The sequence below is a fragment of the Homalodisca vitripennis genome, chromosome 5 (assembly GCF_021130785.1).
Source record: "Homalodisca vitripennis isolate AUS2020 chromosome 5, UT_GWSS_2.1, whole genome shotgun sequence".
Classification (NCBI taxonomy): domain Eukaryota; kingdom Metazoa; phylum Arthropoda; class Insecta; order Hemiptera; family Cicadellidae; genus Homalodisca; species Homalodisca vitripennis.
Window position 1 is genome coordinate 35459064 of NC_060211.1, and position 14743 is coordinate 35473806.

General features: G+C 39.9%; 1 protein-coding gene across 8 annotated transcripts in view; it reads left to right on the forward strand.

Annotated features, from left to right (window-relative positions):
- The window catches only part of LOC124361990 (pyrokinin-1 receptor-like), a 298750-nt gene that overhangs the window by 259362 nt on the left and 24645 nt on the right, over positions 1-14743 (forward strand). For all 8 annotated transcript variants that reach the window (XR_006922410.1, XM_046816116.1, XM_046816117.1 and 5 more), the window contains one exon: positions 4688-4904. Coding sequence is in view for 7 of the 8 variants with exons in the window: in XM_046816116.1 (XP_046672072.1) it covers positions 4688-4904 (217 nt within the window). In the remaining variant the exon portion in view is untranslated. The remainder of the gene's footprint in view (positions 1-4687; positions 4905-14743) is intronic.

A 14743-nucleotide genomic window follows, 5' to 3' on the forward strand; every position in this document is an offset into this window, starting at 1 on the left:
CTTCTTGATACTCCTAGGCTACCAACCTCAACAGAGTCTTTTGAGGTTATGTTCGACAAGTCTTCCGTAGTCGGGGTTAGAAGCAACAGAATCATTTCTCTTCTTAGATTTTTCTAACACTGTTGACAATTCCAACTTTCTTGCATCACTTTGTTCATGGATTTCCATGTTTGAGACTTGACAGAACAGTGTCTCCAAAGTGGAATCCTCTACTGCAGCTTTTGCAGACAGCATGGTCCCCCTTCTTTGGCAATTTTTTATCACAGTTGCCACAAATATCTGCACCTTCACTTGACATTATATTAAACTGATATCACTTAAGGTTAAAGTACAATAGTTGTAAAAAGCACCTTCAAATAAACGTGAAAATAAACTTTTTAATTTGGAAAGTTTAAGGTTAAACAAGCCTCTGCAGCCACAGCCACCAGAATCTCCGGTGAATTGAGTGAATTATCTAAGCACTTAGATTGAAACCATTGTAGTGAAGAAAATGTAAATGTATCATGCAACAAAATATGTCAAGAAATATTTTATATGTAGACTTTATATTTTGCATGAAACTTCATTTCTACAAGAATTGGTTTTGTGATGGGACTTTTACAACTTGTTGTCAAAACACCTCGACAATGAAATAAGCTACATACTTGATCGAAGGATGTTACGTGACTCGTACAGTTTAAGTTTACTATTATGTATGAACCCTTACAGGTATTAATTTATTTTAAACGCGAATAAAATGTTTTAATTCATATTGAGTAAATAAATTATTGGTTTTGATACTGATACAGCACTTATAATGTATAGTTGAAATAATGAAATAGCTACATTAAAAATGTGTCATTTTCATTACCTTTTTGCCATAATTCATTTACATACGTAACAAAAACTGTTTCTAGTCTATTCCTAGTATTCCCTACTAAAGAGCAGTACAATTTTGTGTTGTGAAACATATTAGTTTATATTTACTTTGTTATTGGATATAGGCAGACTCTTTTAATGCAGTTTTATTTATGAGTCAGTATAATCTCTAGTAAAAGATGTTATATTTTATTATTATAATGGGACCAGAACTAATCCAAAGAATTTTGCCCCATACTTTTCCTTTTGTAGTAACATGCCTGGTCATAACAGTTATACTTTTCTTAAATAGAGATACATTTCTATATAGTATAACATGTATTATGTCAACAAGATAGGAGACCGATACACTACGTGTCGCGTATCGGGCTTCGCTGAAGCTGCATGCGAAACTTCTAAACCTATAACTCATTTAATTCCCGTGGTAAAATACACAGACATACAGTTTCAATAAAAATACGAGAATTAATTACGCTTCGCCAAATCCATATTCAACAATGCACCACCAGATCGTGCTAGTCTATGTAATAAAGTTGCATAAACAAAGTTTTCAATGTACGGATGAAATCTGTCCTGATATATCGTGCTTCATGATAAAGGCACATTTTTCACTGAGGTACGTTTCATAGCAGAGTTTAAATAATGGGAGGATACTACAACAAAAGAGTGAATGAAATGTAATCACAAACTTTTAAAATTGACTTTCCACTGTATTACTTTTATTTTTACTGCATGTGCTAATTTCATATTTTAAAATATCTTATTACTGTACTCAACTTGTTTACAAATTCGTTAATTATCCTCCTATTTTCTCGTTGCGATCGTCGTTACTCACATCATCAATACAAAAATATTTGCTGACGCTCAGCCAAACTCTATGAAGTGGCGTGCACCACGAACTCAGTGTTGGCTATATATAAATGAAGTTTCATATACGATTTCATTTTTATACATCGTAGTACAGTTCGTTTTCGAGATATCGTAAGGATAGAAAGATAGATAGATAGTCAGTCAGAAATAGAAGTTTTCCAGACCCTCAACTTCACTAACGCTCAGCCGATAAGTAAAATTTTAAACTTATAAAAATTTGTATAAGTTTTTTCAACAAGATTTAAATAAACAAAAGCGCAGTTCTACGTTTGAAGCCATGATTTGTTTTACATTGTTTTCGTTTGTCAGTGGAATTTCTGTTTCCAACATTGCACGGACTTGTTTATTACAGAGTAATCAAATTTTCGTTTGACTTTGCCATTCAGTGCTATTGTTTGTTTTTTCTGGGTATGAGTAATCCTGTAGTGAATTACGTGAGTAGAATTGTTGTTATGTTTTTGTGCACCGACATGTTTACTCAATGTTTATATTGTTTCCAGGAGCTACGTGTTGTTCACATCGAAGACATATATGTTCAAATAAATATCTTTGTATACAGACAAATAATTTTATGTGTGTGTTTGTGTTTGTGTGTGTTTTAGGAACACAGAAACTATACCATTCTTAAGTATAGTAGTACACAAATCACAATACAAATCTGCGGACTGCATTATTTATGTCAGTGTGATTAACACAACGTGTTAACGCTTTTGTATTAATTGTATTTGTCAATTAATCAAAATGCTTAATTTAATAAACCAAAAAAATATATTTTGAGTTGAAACTACTATACAGAACAGAACTAAATTATAAATCCAGGATTTTGACTTTGGTATTACATTGCCTTAAACCTTTTGGACACGGGCTTGGGATGACTTCCATTTATATTTCTATAATTTTATGTGGTTGTAAACAGACGGCATGATAATATTGTTAAATAAGTCACGCGAATTTTTATATTACAAACATATCCCGTTCTCTACGTATCCTTCTTTTGATTTCTGGTATATAGTTCCCCATCACCGTTCTATTTGCCTAGCATGTTTTGAGATGGCTGTCAAGGATAAGTTTATTCTATGAGACAACACCTATGTATTCAATGAGATTGGATATTATGTGCAGTATTGTCACTATCCGTGGCTGATTAATTGATTAATTGTTATTTATAAGAATCAGTAGCAGTCCAATGACCAGAAAACGAAAATATCTAAGTTTATTGACGTCCTTGAATTATTTTGACGGTGCTCGTCTATTTACACTACACAGTAAAACATCTCTGTACGGCTAGGGTCTTCAAACCTTACTAAAAATCCTAAAACTCTATTCATTTTTTTACAATTCCTAATATCTTTATAATGTAAAACCACACTTTTTCCCACATAGTATTACGTGATTGACAATGTATGGCTCATACAGATCAAAAGCAATAGTCATCCAAAAGAGTGAAGGAAGCTTGGGCTAGTTCTTTTCACAGCGTTTAAAATTGTTACCCATATAGTTATCGCATTTTAAAACTAAGATGTAACTATTTCCTTCCGAAAGTACCCTCGACTTGCAATCATAAAAAATACTACGAAATTTGGAGTAATCGATGTTGCTTACGTTAAACTTTGGATTATATAAATTGTTTTATTTGTTGTTGCACGTTTTCCGAGATACATATTTTGATCAAATGCGAAAGGCCTATGTCCTGAAATTATTAAATGGATAACAAACTTAACCTAAAGATGTGCTTGCCATAATTACCGCATCAATGACGCACTAGTCCAGAAACATCCTAAAGCCAGAAGTCTTCCAGAGCATGTGAGTCTTCCAGTGATTGTTAAATCCCAGAATTTGGAAACTGCTCCAGGCTGAAAACTTGTAGAGGTCAGCCACAAGTTCCAAGAGGCAGGGAACTCTCAGAGTCTCCGAGCTTCACAAACCCGAGAGTTTTTAGGAGTAACACTCTGCAACCTAGCAGAAAGTTTGCAGACCGGGAGCTACCAAACGTCGAAAGCTCTGAAACCTGGTGCTCTAAAGGATAAAAACGTTCTAGAGGTAGAGACATTCTACTGAATAAAATCTGGACATTTCTAGAACAAGAATCATTTAGCTCTCAAGAGTCAAAACCTCTATAAAAACCCAAATGAGGTATATTGTATACTCAGGGCTGAGAGACTTTAAGAGGCCTGAGTTACAGTGCCACAAGTTTCAAAGTTATCTACCTTAAGCTATTATTATTTATCTGGAAAGAAACAAAATTTGGTTTTATTGCCAGAATAAATCGTGTTTGAACACTATAACGACTTGATTGATGTTATGAATTAGACGTGTGGTCGAAATTTAGTGAACACTGACTATGCACATTAACTTCATGGATTTAGAGATGTCTATAGTATATCAATGTCAACAGATCGTAGTTTTTATCCTATCGATTTATAACCATTAAGGTTTCTATTTTATTTTATCAACCTTATTTTATTGTTAACTTATTGAGTGAGCTTTTAGTTAACAGTAGACTCACGAAATTTTACTTCTTGTGTATAAAATAACTTGTTTTATTTGTTATACCGTTTAGTGCTAGGTTAATTATGACAATAAAAACCAATTGAACCAAAAAAGTTTAATGTTTGTCTAAAATTTTATGCTTAAAGATTCAAACGGTTTTAACCAGTCAACCGAATATGTTAAACATAAAAATGGAAAGCACATTTGTATTTTTAAAGCGATTTAATTTTGATTGTGTATGAACATTAATTGAAGGTATGGGCACGAATCCAACATCCCATGGAAACATTCCAGATTTTTATTAACAGATGCATTAACTATATAGTACGAAAAGGTAAATAATAGTTTGTACCGTATTTTCCTCTATCATTTTTGCCATAGTTATCGTTAGAAATCACTTTTTATTTTCAATTTTATAAACACTGATAGACGCTATATATCTCGATATAACCTCTGTCGCATGTCTCAGGTACCCTTACGTGTTCGGTGAGGTGTTCTGTGTGCTGCGTGGCCTTGCTGCTGAAACCTCTGCTAACGCAACTGTGCTGACCATCACCGCCTTCACCGTGGAGAGATACGTCGCCATCTGTCACCCGTTCTTCGCCCACACCCTCAGCAAGCTGTCGCGGGCTGTGCGCCTCATCCTGGTCATCTGGGCTGTCGCGCTTGGCTTCGCCATTCCACAGGTCTTTTCATCGATTTGTACTCCACCTATACTAATATTATTCATTCATTTATTCAATAAAAGTTTCACATCGTGTTTACATTCCTTAGCAGAGCTAAAATAAACATGTGAATTGTTACAGTCAAAACAATAAATAAAAAGAATGAGAAATCAAAAGTGCAAATTCAACTTTTGCTCATAAAAATTATTTAAGCCAAATAAGAAATACAAATAGGTAAAATATGAATTTAATTACTCTTCAAGGGGTAATATTCTCGGTTTATGGGTAGCATTTTAAGGAATTTTAAAACGATTGAATTGAATATTCATTTTTAAAGATTCTGGCAATTTATTGTAAAGTTTTAATGCAGAATAACACACTCCCTGCTCATAGAGTTTTAACCGATGAACAGGATAGTGTAGTATCCGATTCCTTGTATTGTAAGGGTGAAATACTTGATTTTTATGGAACTGTTCACTATTAGAAGTGTAAAAACTTAAAACTTCAAAAATGTACAGAGATGGAAGTGTCAAAATATGAACAGTTGCTTTTATATCATAACTTCATTATTTTTCTAAAGCAGTTTGATTTTAAAAGATTATACCAAGCATTAGTAATTCTAGCCGAATACCTCACAGCCATTCAAATATTCAGGATGTATGAGTATGGGGGTAAGCTTCGCCTCCTGTCGAGAACCCATGAGAAGGGATGGCAAGCACTACTCAGTCATGCCACCTTGGAAGAAGAAGAATTCCAGGTTCTTCAGTTAAAAAGGGTTGGGGACAGCACTCCCTCATGTACAGACAAACAAAAGCCTTTAAACAGTAAGGGGACCTATCGATTCACTCTTGCACGACATTTGCAGTTAGTGATGTGCCGCTCCTGGTCATCCATAAGGTTACCCAAATTTAAGTGACACTTCGGTTTTTGCTGTTTCCAGTTTAGGTTCAACTGAAAGAGGTATAAACCAGCCCGAATTTAACCTCTAGTGTTACGTTTGTAGTTACAGTTACAATTTGTTTTACGGTACACACCAAACATATTTAAATTGACAATTTAAATCCAATTTGTGCAATAGTTGCCAAATAAACTAAACATTCACATTGAACCAACCCTTCCCTACGTTATGCGTAGAAAACTCAGTTGCTTCAGCGTGCTTTGAGATCATTTCTGGAACATCATAGTGCACTCAATTGTGCACCTGATGAGACAAAGAGAACATCTCTTCACCCATACTACACTTGCAGAGTTTGTTTTGAGCATCTTGGTCGCCTTTTTTTATCTCTTCAGATGTTCATAAATCCAGATTCCAAAAGTCACGTCTGCGACAGCGTCAGATTTCAGACGCTGCACTAAGCGGATGATGAACTGGAGCTAAACTCAACATTCACATCCTTTGTAGTTTTTATCCTCTGTAGTTTTCATCTTGCAGTATTAAGAATGTTTGCAATATCCTTTGTAGCTTGCATCGCGTTATTAAGAATGTTTCCATCGCCTATTGTAGTTTTCATCTCATACTTATTTTAAATGGAGGAATATTACAAAATACTTTTTATAGAAGTTACTAACAAACTACCTACAGTCGGATGAATGATTTTTACACTGATTCTTTTCACGTAAGTACTGTGTTTAAGTTATTTTTAACTGAATATGCAAAGAAGGTCCATTAGATATGGATCAAAATGGAACGAAATGAAACACGAGCTTTACTCCTTTTTTTTTTTTTTTTTTTTTTTTTTTTTTTTTTTTTTTTTTTTTTTTCCTTTGGGATATTGGGGTGGATTCCTAGATCCTCACACGTCAACCTGAGCTTATTGTGTGCCCCTTTGATGTTAGAGGGGTAAGCCTATCTTCGTGCCCTTAATTAGGCTAAGAAGCTTTTCCCCGATACTAGCATCTGGTTCGTCGCCTGGTTGTTTATCACCGAAAAGAGCCCTTCTCCTTGCTCCCAGTCTCTCACAGTCCAGTATTATGTGTTTTGCAGTCTCTTCAGACTTATTGCAGAGTCTACACTCCGAGTCCTCATTTCGTAAACCTAGAGTGTTTAGGTGTTTCCTGAAGTGGCCGTGTCCAGTGATCAAGGCAATCACTTGCTTAACCCGATCCCTCCCCAGCCCCATCAGCCATCTGGTGAATCCGGAGCTAGAATCGGCAAGCAGTCTTTTGCCGAGTGCTTGTCCTTGGTGACTCTGCCACTGCAAGCGGTGTGTCTTCCTGGACCATTTGTTTATACTTTGATAAGCGGCTGACTTGCTTATACCACAACTCGGTTCTGGACCGGTGTATGGCATGCTTGCTCCGCTTTTGGCAAGCCTGTCGGCGCATTCGTTGCCACCTATGCCTGTGTGGCCCGGTACCCAACCAAGACGCACACAGTTGCGTGATCCAAGCTTCCAGAGAGTGTTAAAGCACTCCCACACAAGCTTGGATGAAATGCTGTTGGAGTCAAGAGCTTTAAGAGCTGCCTGACTGTCTGACATTATACAGATGTTCATTTCCTGGTACCTTCTGGTGAGGCCTAGGTTGGCACAGGCTAGGATACCATAGATTTCGGCTTGAAATATGGAGCAGTTCCGACCCAAACTGCCGCTAAGGGCAGTTCTAGGGGATTGACTAAACACTCCATATCCAGTTCTACCCGTAATAAGCGAGCCATCCGTGTACCAGACAAAGCTCTTTCTTATTGTTGGGATGTTATCTTGCGATTTCCACTCATCTCTGGAGTAGAAGTCAACAGAGAATGGCTTATTGAATACGAACTCCGTTCTCATTGTGTCGGAGACCATTTCGAGAATAGCGCTTGGGTTTACAGCTTCAGTGATGGCGCCATGGCTCGCGTTAGACGCGCCATTCCTCCACAAGCCAGCAACCATCAGCCGATAAGCTGACTTACGCGCTTCAGCTTTTATATGAACATCAAGAGGTAGAAGTCCTAAAGCCACCTCGAGGGTCGCTGAGGGACTGCTCCTGAATGCTCCGGTTACAAAGATTGTGCCAAGCCTTTGTAAGCTTTCAAGCTTGGCTTTGGCAGTTACCTGATTCACCTTTGTCCACCAGACTAATGAACCATAAGTGATTTGAGGCCTTACAACTGCTTTGTAAAGCCATAGTGCTATATGGGGTTTTACGCCCCATGAGATTCCTGCAAGTCTCCTGGACGTCATGAGCGCCCACTTTGCTTTGTGCAGGATATTATTAAGATGATCATTCCACGTAAGCTTATGGTCTAGAGTCAGTCCTAAATATTTGACTGTCTTTGACCACTCCAGCTGAGTGGATGCGAGTTTCAGCCTAGAAAGAGACTCTAGGTTCTTTTTTCTAGTGAATGGTACAACTACTGTCTTAGAGGGATTTACTTTCAGTCCCTCTCCCTGACACCAGTTGTGTACATGTTGAAGGTTGGTATTCATGATATCAACAACAACATTTGTGTATTTTCCCTGTACCATAAGGACTATGTCGTCTGCATATCCTTGGACATAGATTCCGTTGTTAGTAAGGTCCTCAAGTAGACCATCTACTACTAGATTCCACAGTAGAGGTGACAGGATGCCTCCTTGAGGACATCCCCTTGTGGGTGCGATCACAAGCGATACTTCATTGAGATCGGCCCTGATCCGTCTGGAGCACAGCATGGCCCTAAGCCACCGGCACAGAGCTGGCTCGAGGCCACGTCGCTGTGCTCCACTTACCATTGCAGTGAATTTGGCATTGTCGAAAGCTCCTTCAATGTCTATGAAGGTGCACAATGCCAATTCCTTGGCGGACAGGCTATCCTCAATCCTAATGACTAATTGGTGCAGTGCTGATTCACAGGATTTGCCTTGCTGGTATGCATGTTGGTTGCGATGAAGGGGAGTGTCTGAGAGAACTCCCTTTCTCAGGTGCCTCTCCACCAGTCTTTCTAATGTTTTCAGTAGAAACGAAGATAAACTGATGGGACGAAAAGATTTAGGGACAGAGTAGTCCGCTCTCCCTTTTTTAGGGATGAAGACCACCCTGTTGAGACGCCAGACTTGTGGTATGTACCCATAGGCTAGGCTCGCCCTGAATAGTTCACATAGAAGGGTAAGGAGATTCTCCGGCCCTTGTTGAAGCAGGGCCGGAAAGATTCCATCCCCTCCTGCAGATTTGAAAGGGGCAAATTTAGAAATTGCCCATTTGGCTTTAGAGAGAGTGACAATCCTTCTGGCAATGGCCCAGCTACCACGACAAGCTCTTGGCCGTGAGCCTGCCTCGTAATTACCAGACGTTCCAGTGTCGTCATTCTCAAAGATACAATCAGGGAAGTGAGCCTCAAGGAGAAGTTTGAGGCTATCACTAGACCCGGAAGTGTGTTGACCTCCCTGGGACCTTAAAGATCCCAAGTGACCGGTTGGACTTGAGGCTAGCAAGCGTTGCAGTCTAGCTGCCGCGCTTAACTCATTTACCTTCTGTGTAAACTGCCTCCAGGAACTTTGTTTTGCTTTTTTAATTGCTAGGCTGTATTCTGTTAGAGCTCTATGATAGGACTCCCAGATACGGCTCCTTTTGCATTGATTGTACAGCTTCCTGACATTAGCCCTTTTGCGAGCGAGGTCTGCAGTCCACCACTTACTATTGGTTCGACTCTTCCCCCGTCGCAATGGGCAATTGTCATGGAAGCTATTGATTATAGCATTCTGCAGGTCAGAAGCTATCTGATCTATGTCTGTGAAGCATCGCACCCTTCCGCCTACCGATCCCAACTGTGACTGAAGGTCAGACTTATATCCCAACCAGTCAGTCCTCCTGGGATTACGATAGAGGACCTCTGCAGCCTCATCTTGCAAGTTAAAGAGGATATACCTGTGATCCGATAATGAGGCCTCTTCGCTTACGTGCCACTTATCAACCATTCCAAGTATTCCTCTTGTGTGCAGATTGTTATGTCAATAACTTCTTGTCTAATTCGTGTTGCGAACGTAGGGCGGTTACCTTTATTACATATAAATAGGTCCCTACTTAGAAGAAATTGTAAAAGTGCCTCACCTCTAGGGTTAGTGTTGGTGCTGCCCCATCCAGCAGAGTGATGGGCGTTGGCGTCACAACCTAGAAGAAGTTGTTGACGTCTGGCTTGTGCTTCTTCCACCAGGAGCTCTAGGTCTCTTGATGGAGGGAGTTCCCTGGCATCATATGGCAAGTATACGGAGCCTACAATTGTGCTCTGCACTATACCTCCATTCTTCCAGGTCAGTGTGCCCACAGTGAGATCTCTGGAGCAGAATTCGTTGAGGGTTAGAAAATCCAAGCCTCTCCTCAACAGGATGCAGGTTCTGACATTCCTTAGAGAGGTACAGTAAATTAACTTACCTTTGGTTTCATTTAGGCCCGCCACTCTCCCTTGGTGAAGCCATGGTTCTTGAATCAGTGCCAGATCAAATCCCTCCTGGAGGAAGAACTGGCAGAAGGCTGCCGAGGCTGATTGTGCTGGAGGTTGATTTGTAGAACTCGTGGCATTGTCCTTGACTGTCGAGGAGACAATTGAGACCTGCCAGAGTCCTAAGTTGGCTCTACAGTTGGAAGCCTTCACAGCCTTGTAGCAGACCTCGTCCAGGAAGCAGACGAATCCGTAACCTTTCGGGTCTGGCTTGGATGGAAGGATTTTCCACTCGTTTACATTCAGGTTGGGGTTCTGCTTATTGAACATCTCAAGTACCTTTTCAGGTGTCTTCTTCAGAAGCTTCGGGTGAGCTCTGAAAAACACCCTAGTGGACCTCAAGATGTCCTCACGCAGACCCACTCTCAGAGAGATATCATCTCCCAGAGGTTTTATTCTTTGGATAACTTCTTCCAGCCAACGTTTGGTATGCTCGTTGATGCAGGAAGCAATTAAAACACCTTTCTCTAGGTAGGTGCCCGCAAACGATGGAACGGAACCATCCTCCAGGGGTTGGATTTCTTCCATAATTGCGTCCTCGATGGCTTCTCCTTGCTCTGCACTAAGCTTCGCTTACGGGGAGCCTTCGAGGGCTATGGCCATTTTAATCGCTGCGACTTCTCTGTAGGTAGCCTTGGGTGTGCTACCAGAGGCCTCGGGATCGTGGGCTTCGGGCTTTTGGGTTTCCCTCCTAGCCTTCTTTGCGGGTCCCTCAGCGGAGGGCGGGGTGACCAAGGTGCCTCTGGGGCGTTTGGCCGACCCCACCCCCGCCTTGGTACCCGCAGTTGGGCCCGGAGTTGAGACCTCCTGCCGTTCTGGATTCTTTTTCTTCTTCTTTTTCCCCCTCCTCCACTTGGAAGGGTCAAAAGCTTCACCCTTTTCAAGAAGTTTAGCCTTTAGTGCTTCTCTTCTTTGAGCAGTGGTGAGATTGGGCCTCTTCATTCTGAGGTTGCCGAGTTGCTCTGTGGCATCATCCAGCGTACCTGTAGACATGGGAGTGCTTGGGCTGTTGAGGAGCTGATCTTCTATATCTTGAAGGGATTTTGCTTCCTCAGCGCTTGTACTGCCTTCCTCAGATAAAGCCTTGCCATGTATGGGAGCTTCAGTGTGCAATGGAACCTCCTGTGTTCCTAAGGCACTTTGTTGAGGAGAAGGTAGGGATGTTGGCATAACAACCTCTTGAGTTGTGTTGCCAGGTGGTGGTATGTGCGAGGTAGCTTCAGGAGCTACCTCAGCAGGAAGAGGTAGGTTAGAAACAGCTTCAGGAACTGTTTCAAGGCTTGGTTTGTTTTGTTTTTTGTTTTTGTTTCTTTCCATGTTGTTCCCACGAGAAGCTAGGGAATGGAAGGTCCGCCCAGACAGAGCCCCGCATGCCTGGGTAAGCTGCTTTTAAACTGGAGGGTCGCCGGTGTCCAGAGTCCGCATAGTATAGACTGGTTTGCCACCAACCATTCAGCCCTGGCCTACGCTGTTCCACCGTGGCTTGGCCCCTAGTGGGAGAAATGAAAGGGAAACTAGATCGAAGAGTTGAGGAACTTTACCTCAGATAGAAGAGAGTGAAGAAGAGAGATAGGCTGACACATAGAGAAGTGTGCCAGCCATAGGCCTCCAGAACAAGAAGAGAAGGGATCTGGAGCATTAGCTAGGGTACCTCGGGGTCGCCACTACCCGTACGGCCTTGAAAGTAAGACCGCCCCTGAGGGCGCTTTACTCCTTACTCAGCTTAGCTTATTTCAGCACGCAAAGTGAACATCGAGAACGATGAATTGCTTATTAATGAATAGTTTGCGAGACTCTACCATAATTTTTGACACTTATTTCGGTCAGTTAGGAGTAATGTGATTCGACTTTACATCAGTTTCTATTCAGATACTTTAATATTTTATGGAAACATATCATGATATATTACGATTGTATTTAAATTGTCTGTTCCTAATTTACAAAAATTTTTATTTGTTATAATATATTGTATATTTATAAAATGTGTATGTGTGTGTGTGTGTGTGTGTGTGTGTGTGTGTGTGTGTGTGTGTGTGTGTTTGTATGTGTGTGTTTACAAAAAAAAACATTATTCATTCTAATAACCTGTTAACTGGTAAACAACTGTTCTGTGTAAACAGTTTTTATAACAGCACTATGACACGATTAATTAATTTTACAAGTAATTTAAATTGTTTCACTATAAGCCTTAAAATTATAGAGTAAGCTTGCTAGTCAAAACACTTCTTATCTAAACCTTTTCACCAACCGCTGTTGAGCACATAGTAAGAGAATATCCAGGTTATAGCAATAAAAGATTTAGTAAACACATAACTTTATGTTTTAGCGAGAATTTAAAGTACGCAATACTTCTTTATCAGTACTATAATGCAGATATCAAAGACAAAGTTACTACCAAAACGTTTACTATAAATTTGAAAACTCTTATAAAACCAATAGTAATTGCCTACATCAAGAACGTTATTTTAGAAGTTGAAGTCATTTTGCATTGCTATGTAACCAATCTTATAAGAATCCAGAGTTTGCTCGTTCTGAATGTTTACCAGTTCAGTAACCCCTTGTCAAATTGTAATATGGTGAGATGGGAGCATCTCATATATATAATATGACAGCAATATTGCTCTTAGAAATTTTTTATCTTGTTATAACAAATCGTGAATATTTAGAACTAGTATGTTGAATACAGAGTGCCTCATAACTGGTAGTGATCTTAGTCAGGGCATTATTCATGCGGGCAAAACCTTGCGGTAGTTATCACACCTACCATGAGGCTCTTGCACTGTACAACCACCAGGTTTGTACGGCTAAGAGATTAGCTTGTAGAAAGTCTGCACCGACATCGATATTGTGCAGGCTTGTGCAAGTCCTCAGAAGCTGTTAAAAGAAAACCTCATCTCGCAACTTGTGGAATCAAGGATGATCAAAGCAGATATATTACTGAACCAGATGGGTTTCTAAGAGTTATGACGGGAACATACTTTCCAGACTGTATCATTTATGATGCTTAATCACTCACAATGGAACATAGCATGTTGTGTAGTAGCCTTCAGAATTACTGAGTGAACAATCAACTCGTTAAGTTCTTTCGAATCTCCTGGGAAAACAGAGTGTCACTGGTTTGCTTTCAGCTGGGGTTGTATCTTTTCCTTCCACGATTGTGCGGCCTGTTCAGGACCTCTGTGGCCCTTAGGTAGGTTCGTCTATCCCGGTGAGTATCCAGGGTCGTGTTTATATCAAAGCAGGGGAGGTCTAGCCTGCATTAGTACTTTAGGTCGTAATGTCTGTCTTTATTTCTTTTCAAAATATGGAGAAGATGACCGCTAGGTTTGTTTGTGACGAATCTATTTTTGAGCATCCAAAGAAGTCTCTTCATCAAAATCAGCATTCTAAATTCCGTGAGGATTGTGCGAATCGGCCCTGCATCGATTGGTATACATGACTGAAAAGGCGCTAGTAGCGAAAGAAGTAGCCATAGTTGTCTTTCTGGTCACGGAAGGGACCTTTAACAACACAGGCATTCAGGCTATTGTCAATGCATTCATGAGACGTGGTATTTATTGTGGTTACTATCACTCTTATAGGATCGAAAATCAGTGCAAGGACTAAGAGGGGTTGTCCCCATGGTGGTAAACTTTCTCTCCTTCTTAGAATCCAATTGCGGATGACCTGCTTGCGTCTTTTAACATTATTTGCGTCTTCACATAGAGGTATGCAGATGAAATTTTAATTCTTATGAATGGCGAGCTTAATACAACAGTTATGGAGCTAACCAATGCAGCACTGAACATGATGGGAACTGGTGTGATGGGACGGGTCTTAGTGTCAACCCCACTAAGCTTGCCTGGTCACCTTTACAAGAAGGCGTCGGTTGGAGGGTCCATTCTTACTTAAAGGCTTTTCAATCGAGTTAAAGTCTGAAGTCAAGTACCTGGGTGTCACCCTTGATATGATGCTATGCAGACGCGTGATAGACGGGTCTTGGGGACTTAATCCGAGACTTCTGTATCGCCTTTATATATCTGTGAGAAGACCTACATCAATGATTAGGACTGTTGTCTGATAGCAAAAAACGGACGTCAGAATGGCGGTAGCGGTAACAATCATGGTAACGGAAGGTCTTTGCTAATACACAGTTCATAAATACACAATATGTAGTGTAATCACACAAACAAAATATCCTAATTTTTCTAATTTTTGTGAAGAAATAAATTTATTCTTTTCTTATTTAAAATTAATTTATTATCTGAACTATGCCATTTATGTAAAGCACAACGCATTTGCCTCTTGATCTCAATAAAAATTATATTCCTCACAAACCTTAGCGCTCTTATTAAGATGATATATTCACATTCTATAAATACTCTTTTGTTTATTATGCTACATTTTACTAGAAACTATCATTGAAGGAATTTATATCCTCCAACCAAATTATAATATGGAGTTACCCAAGGATCAATACTCT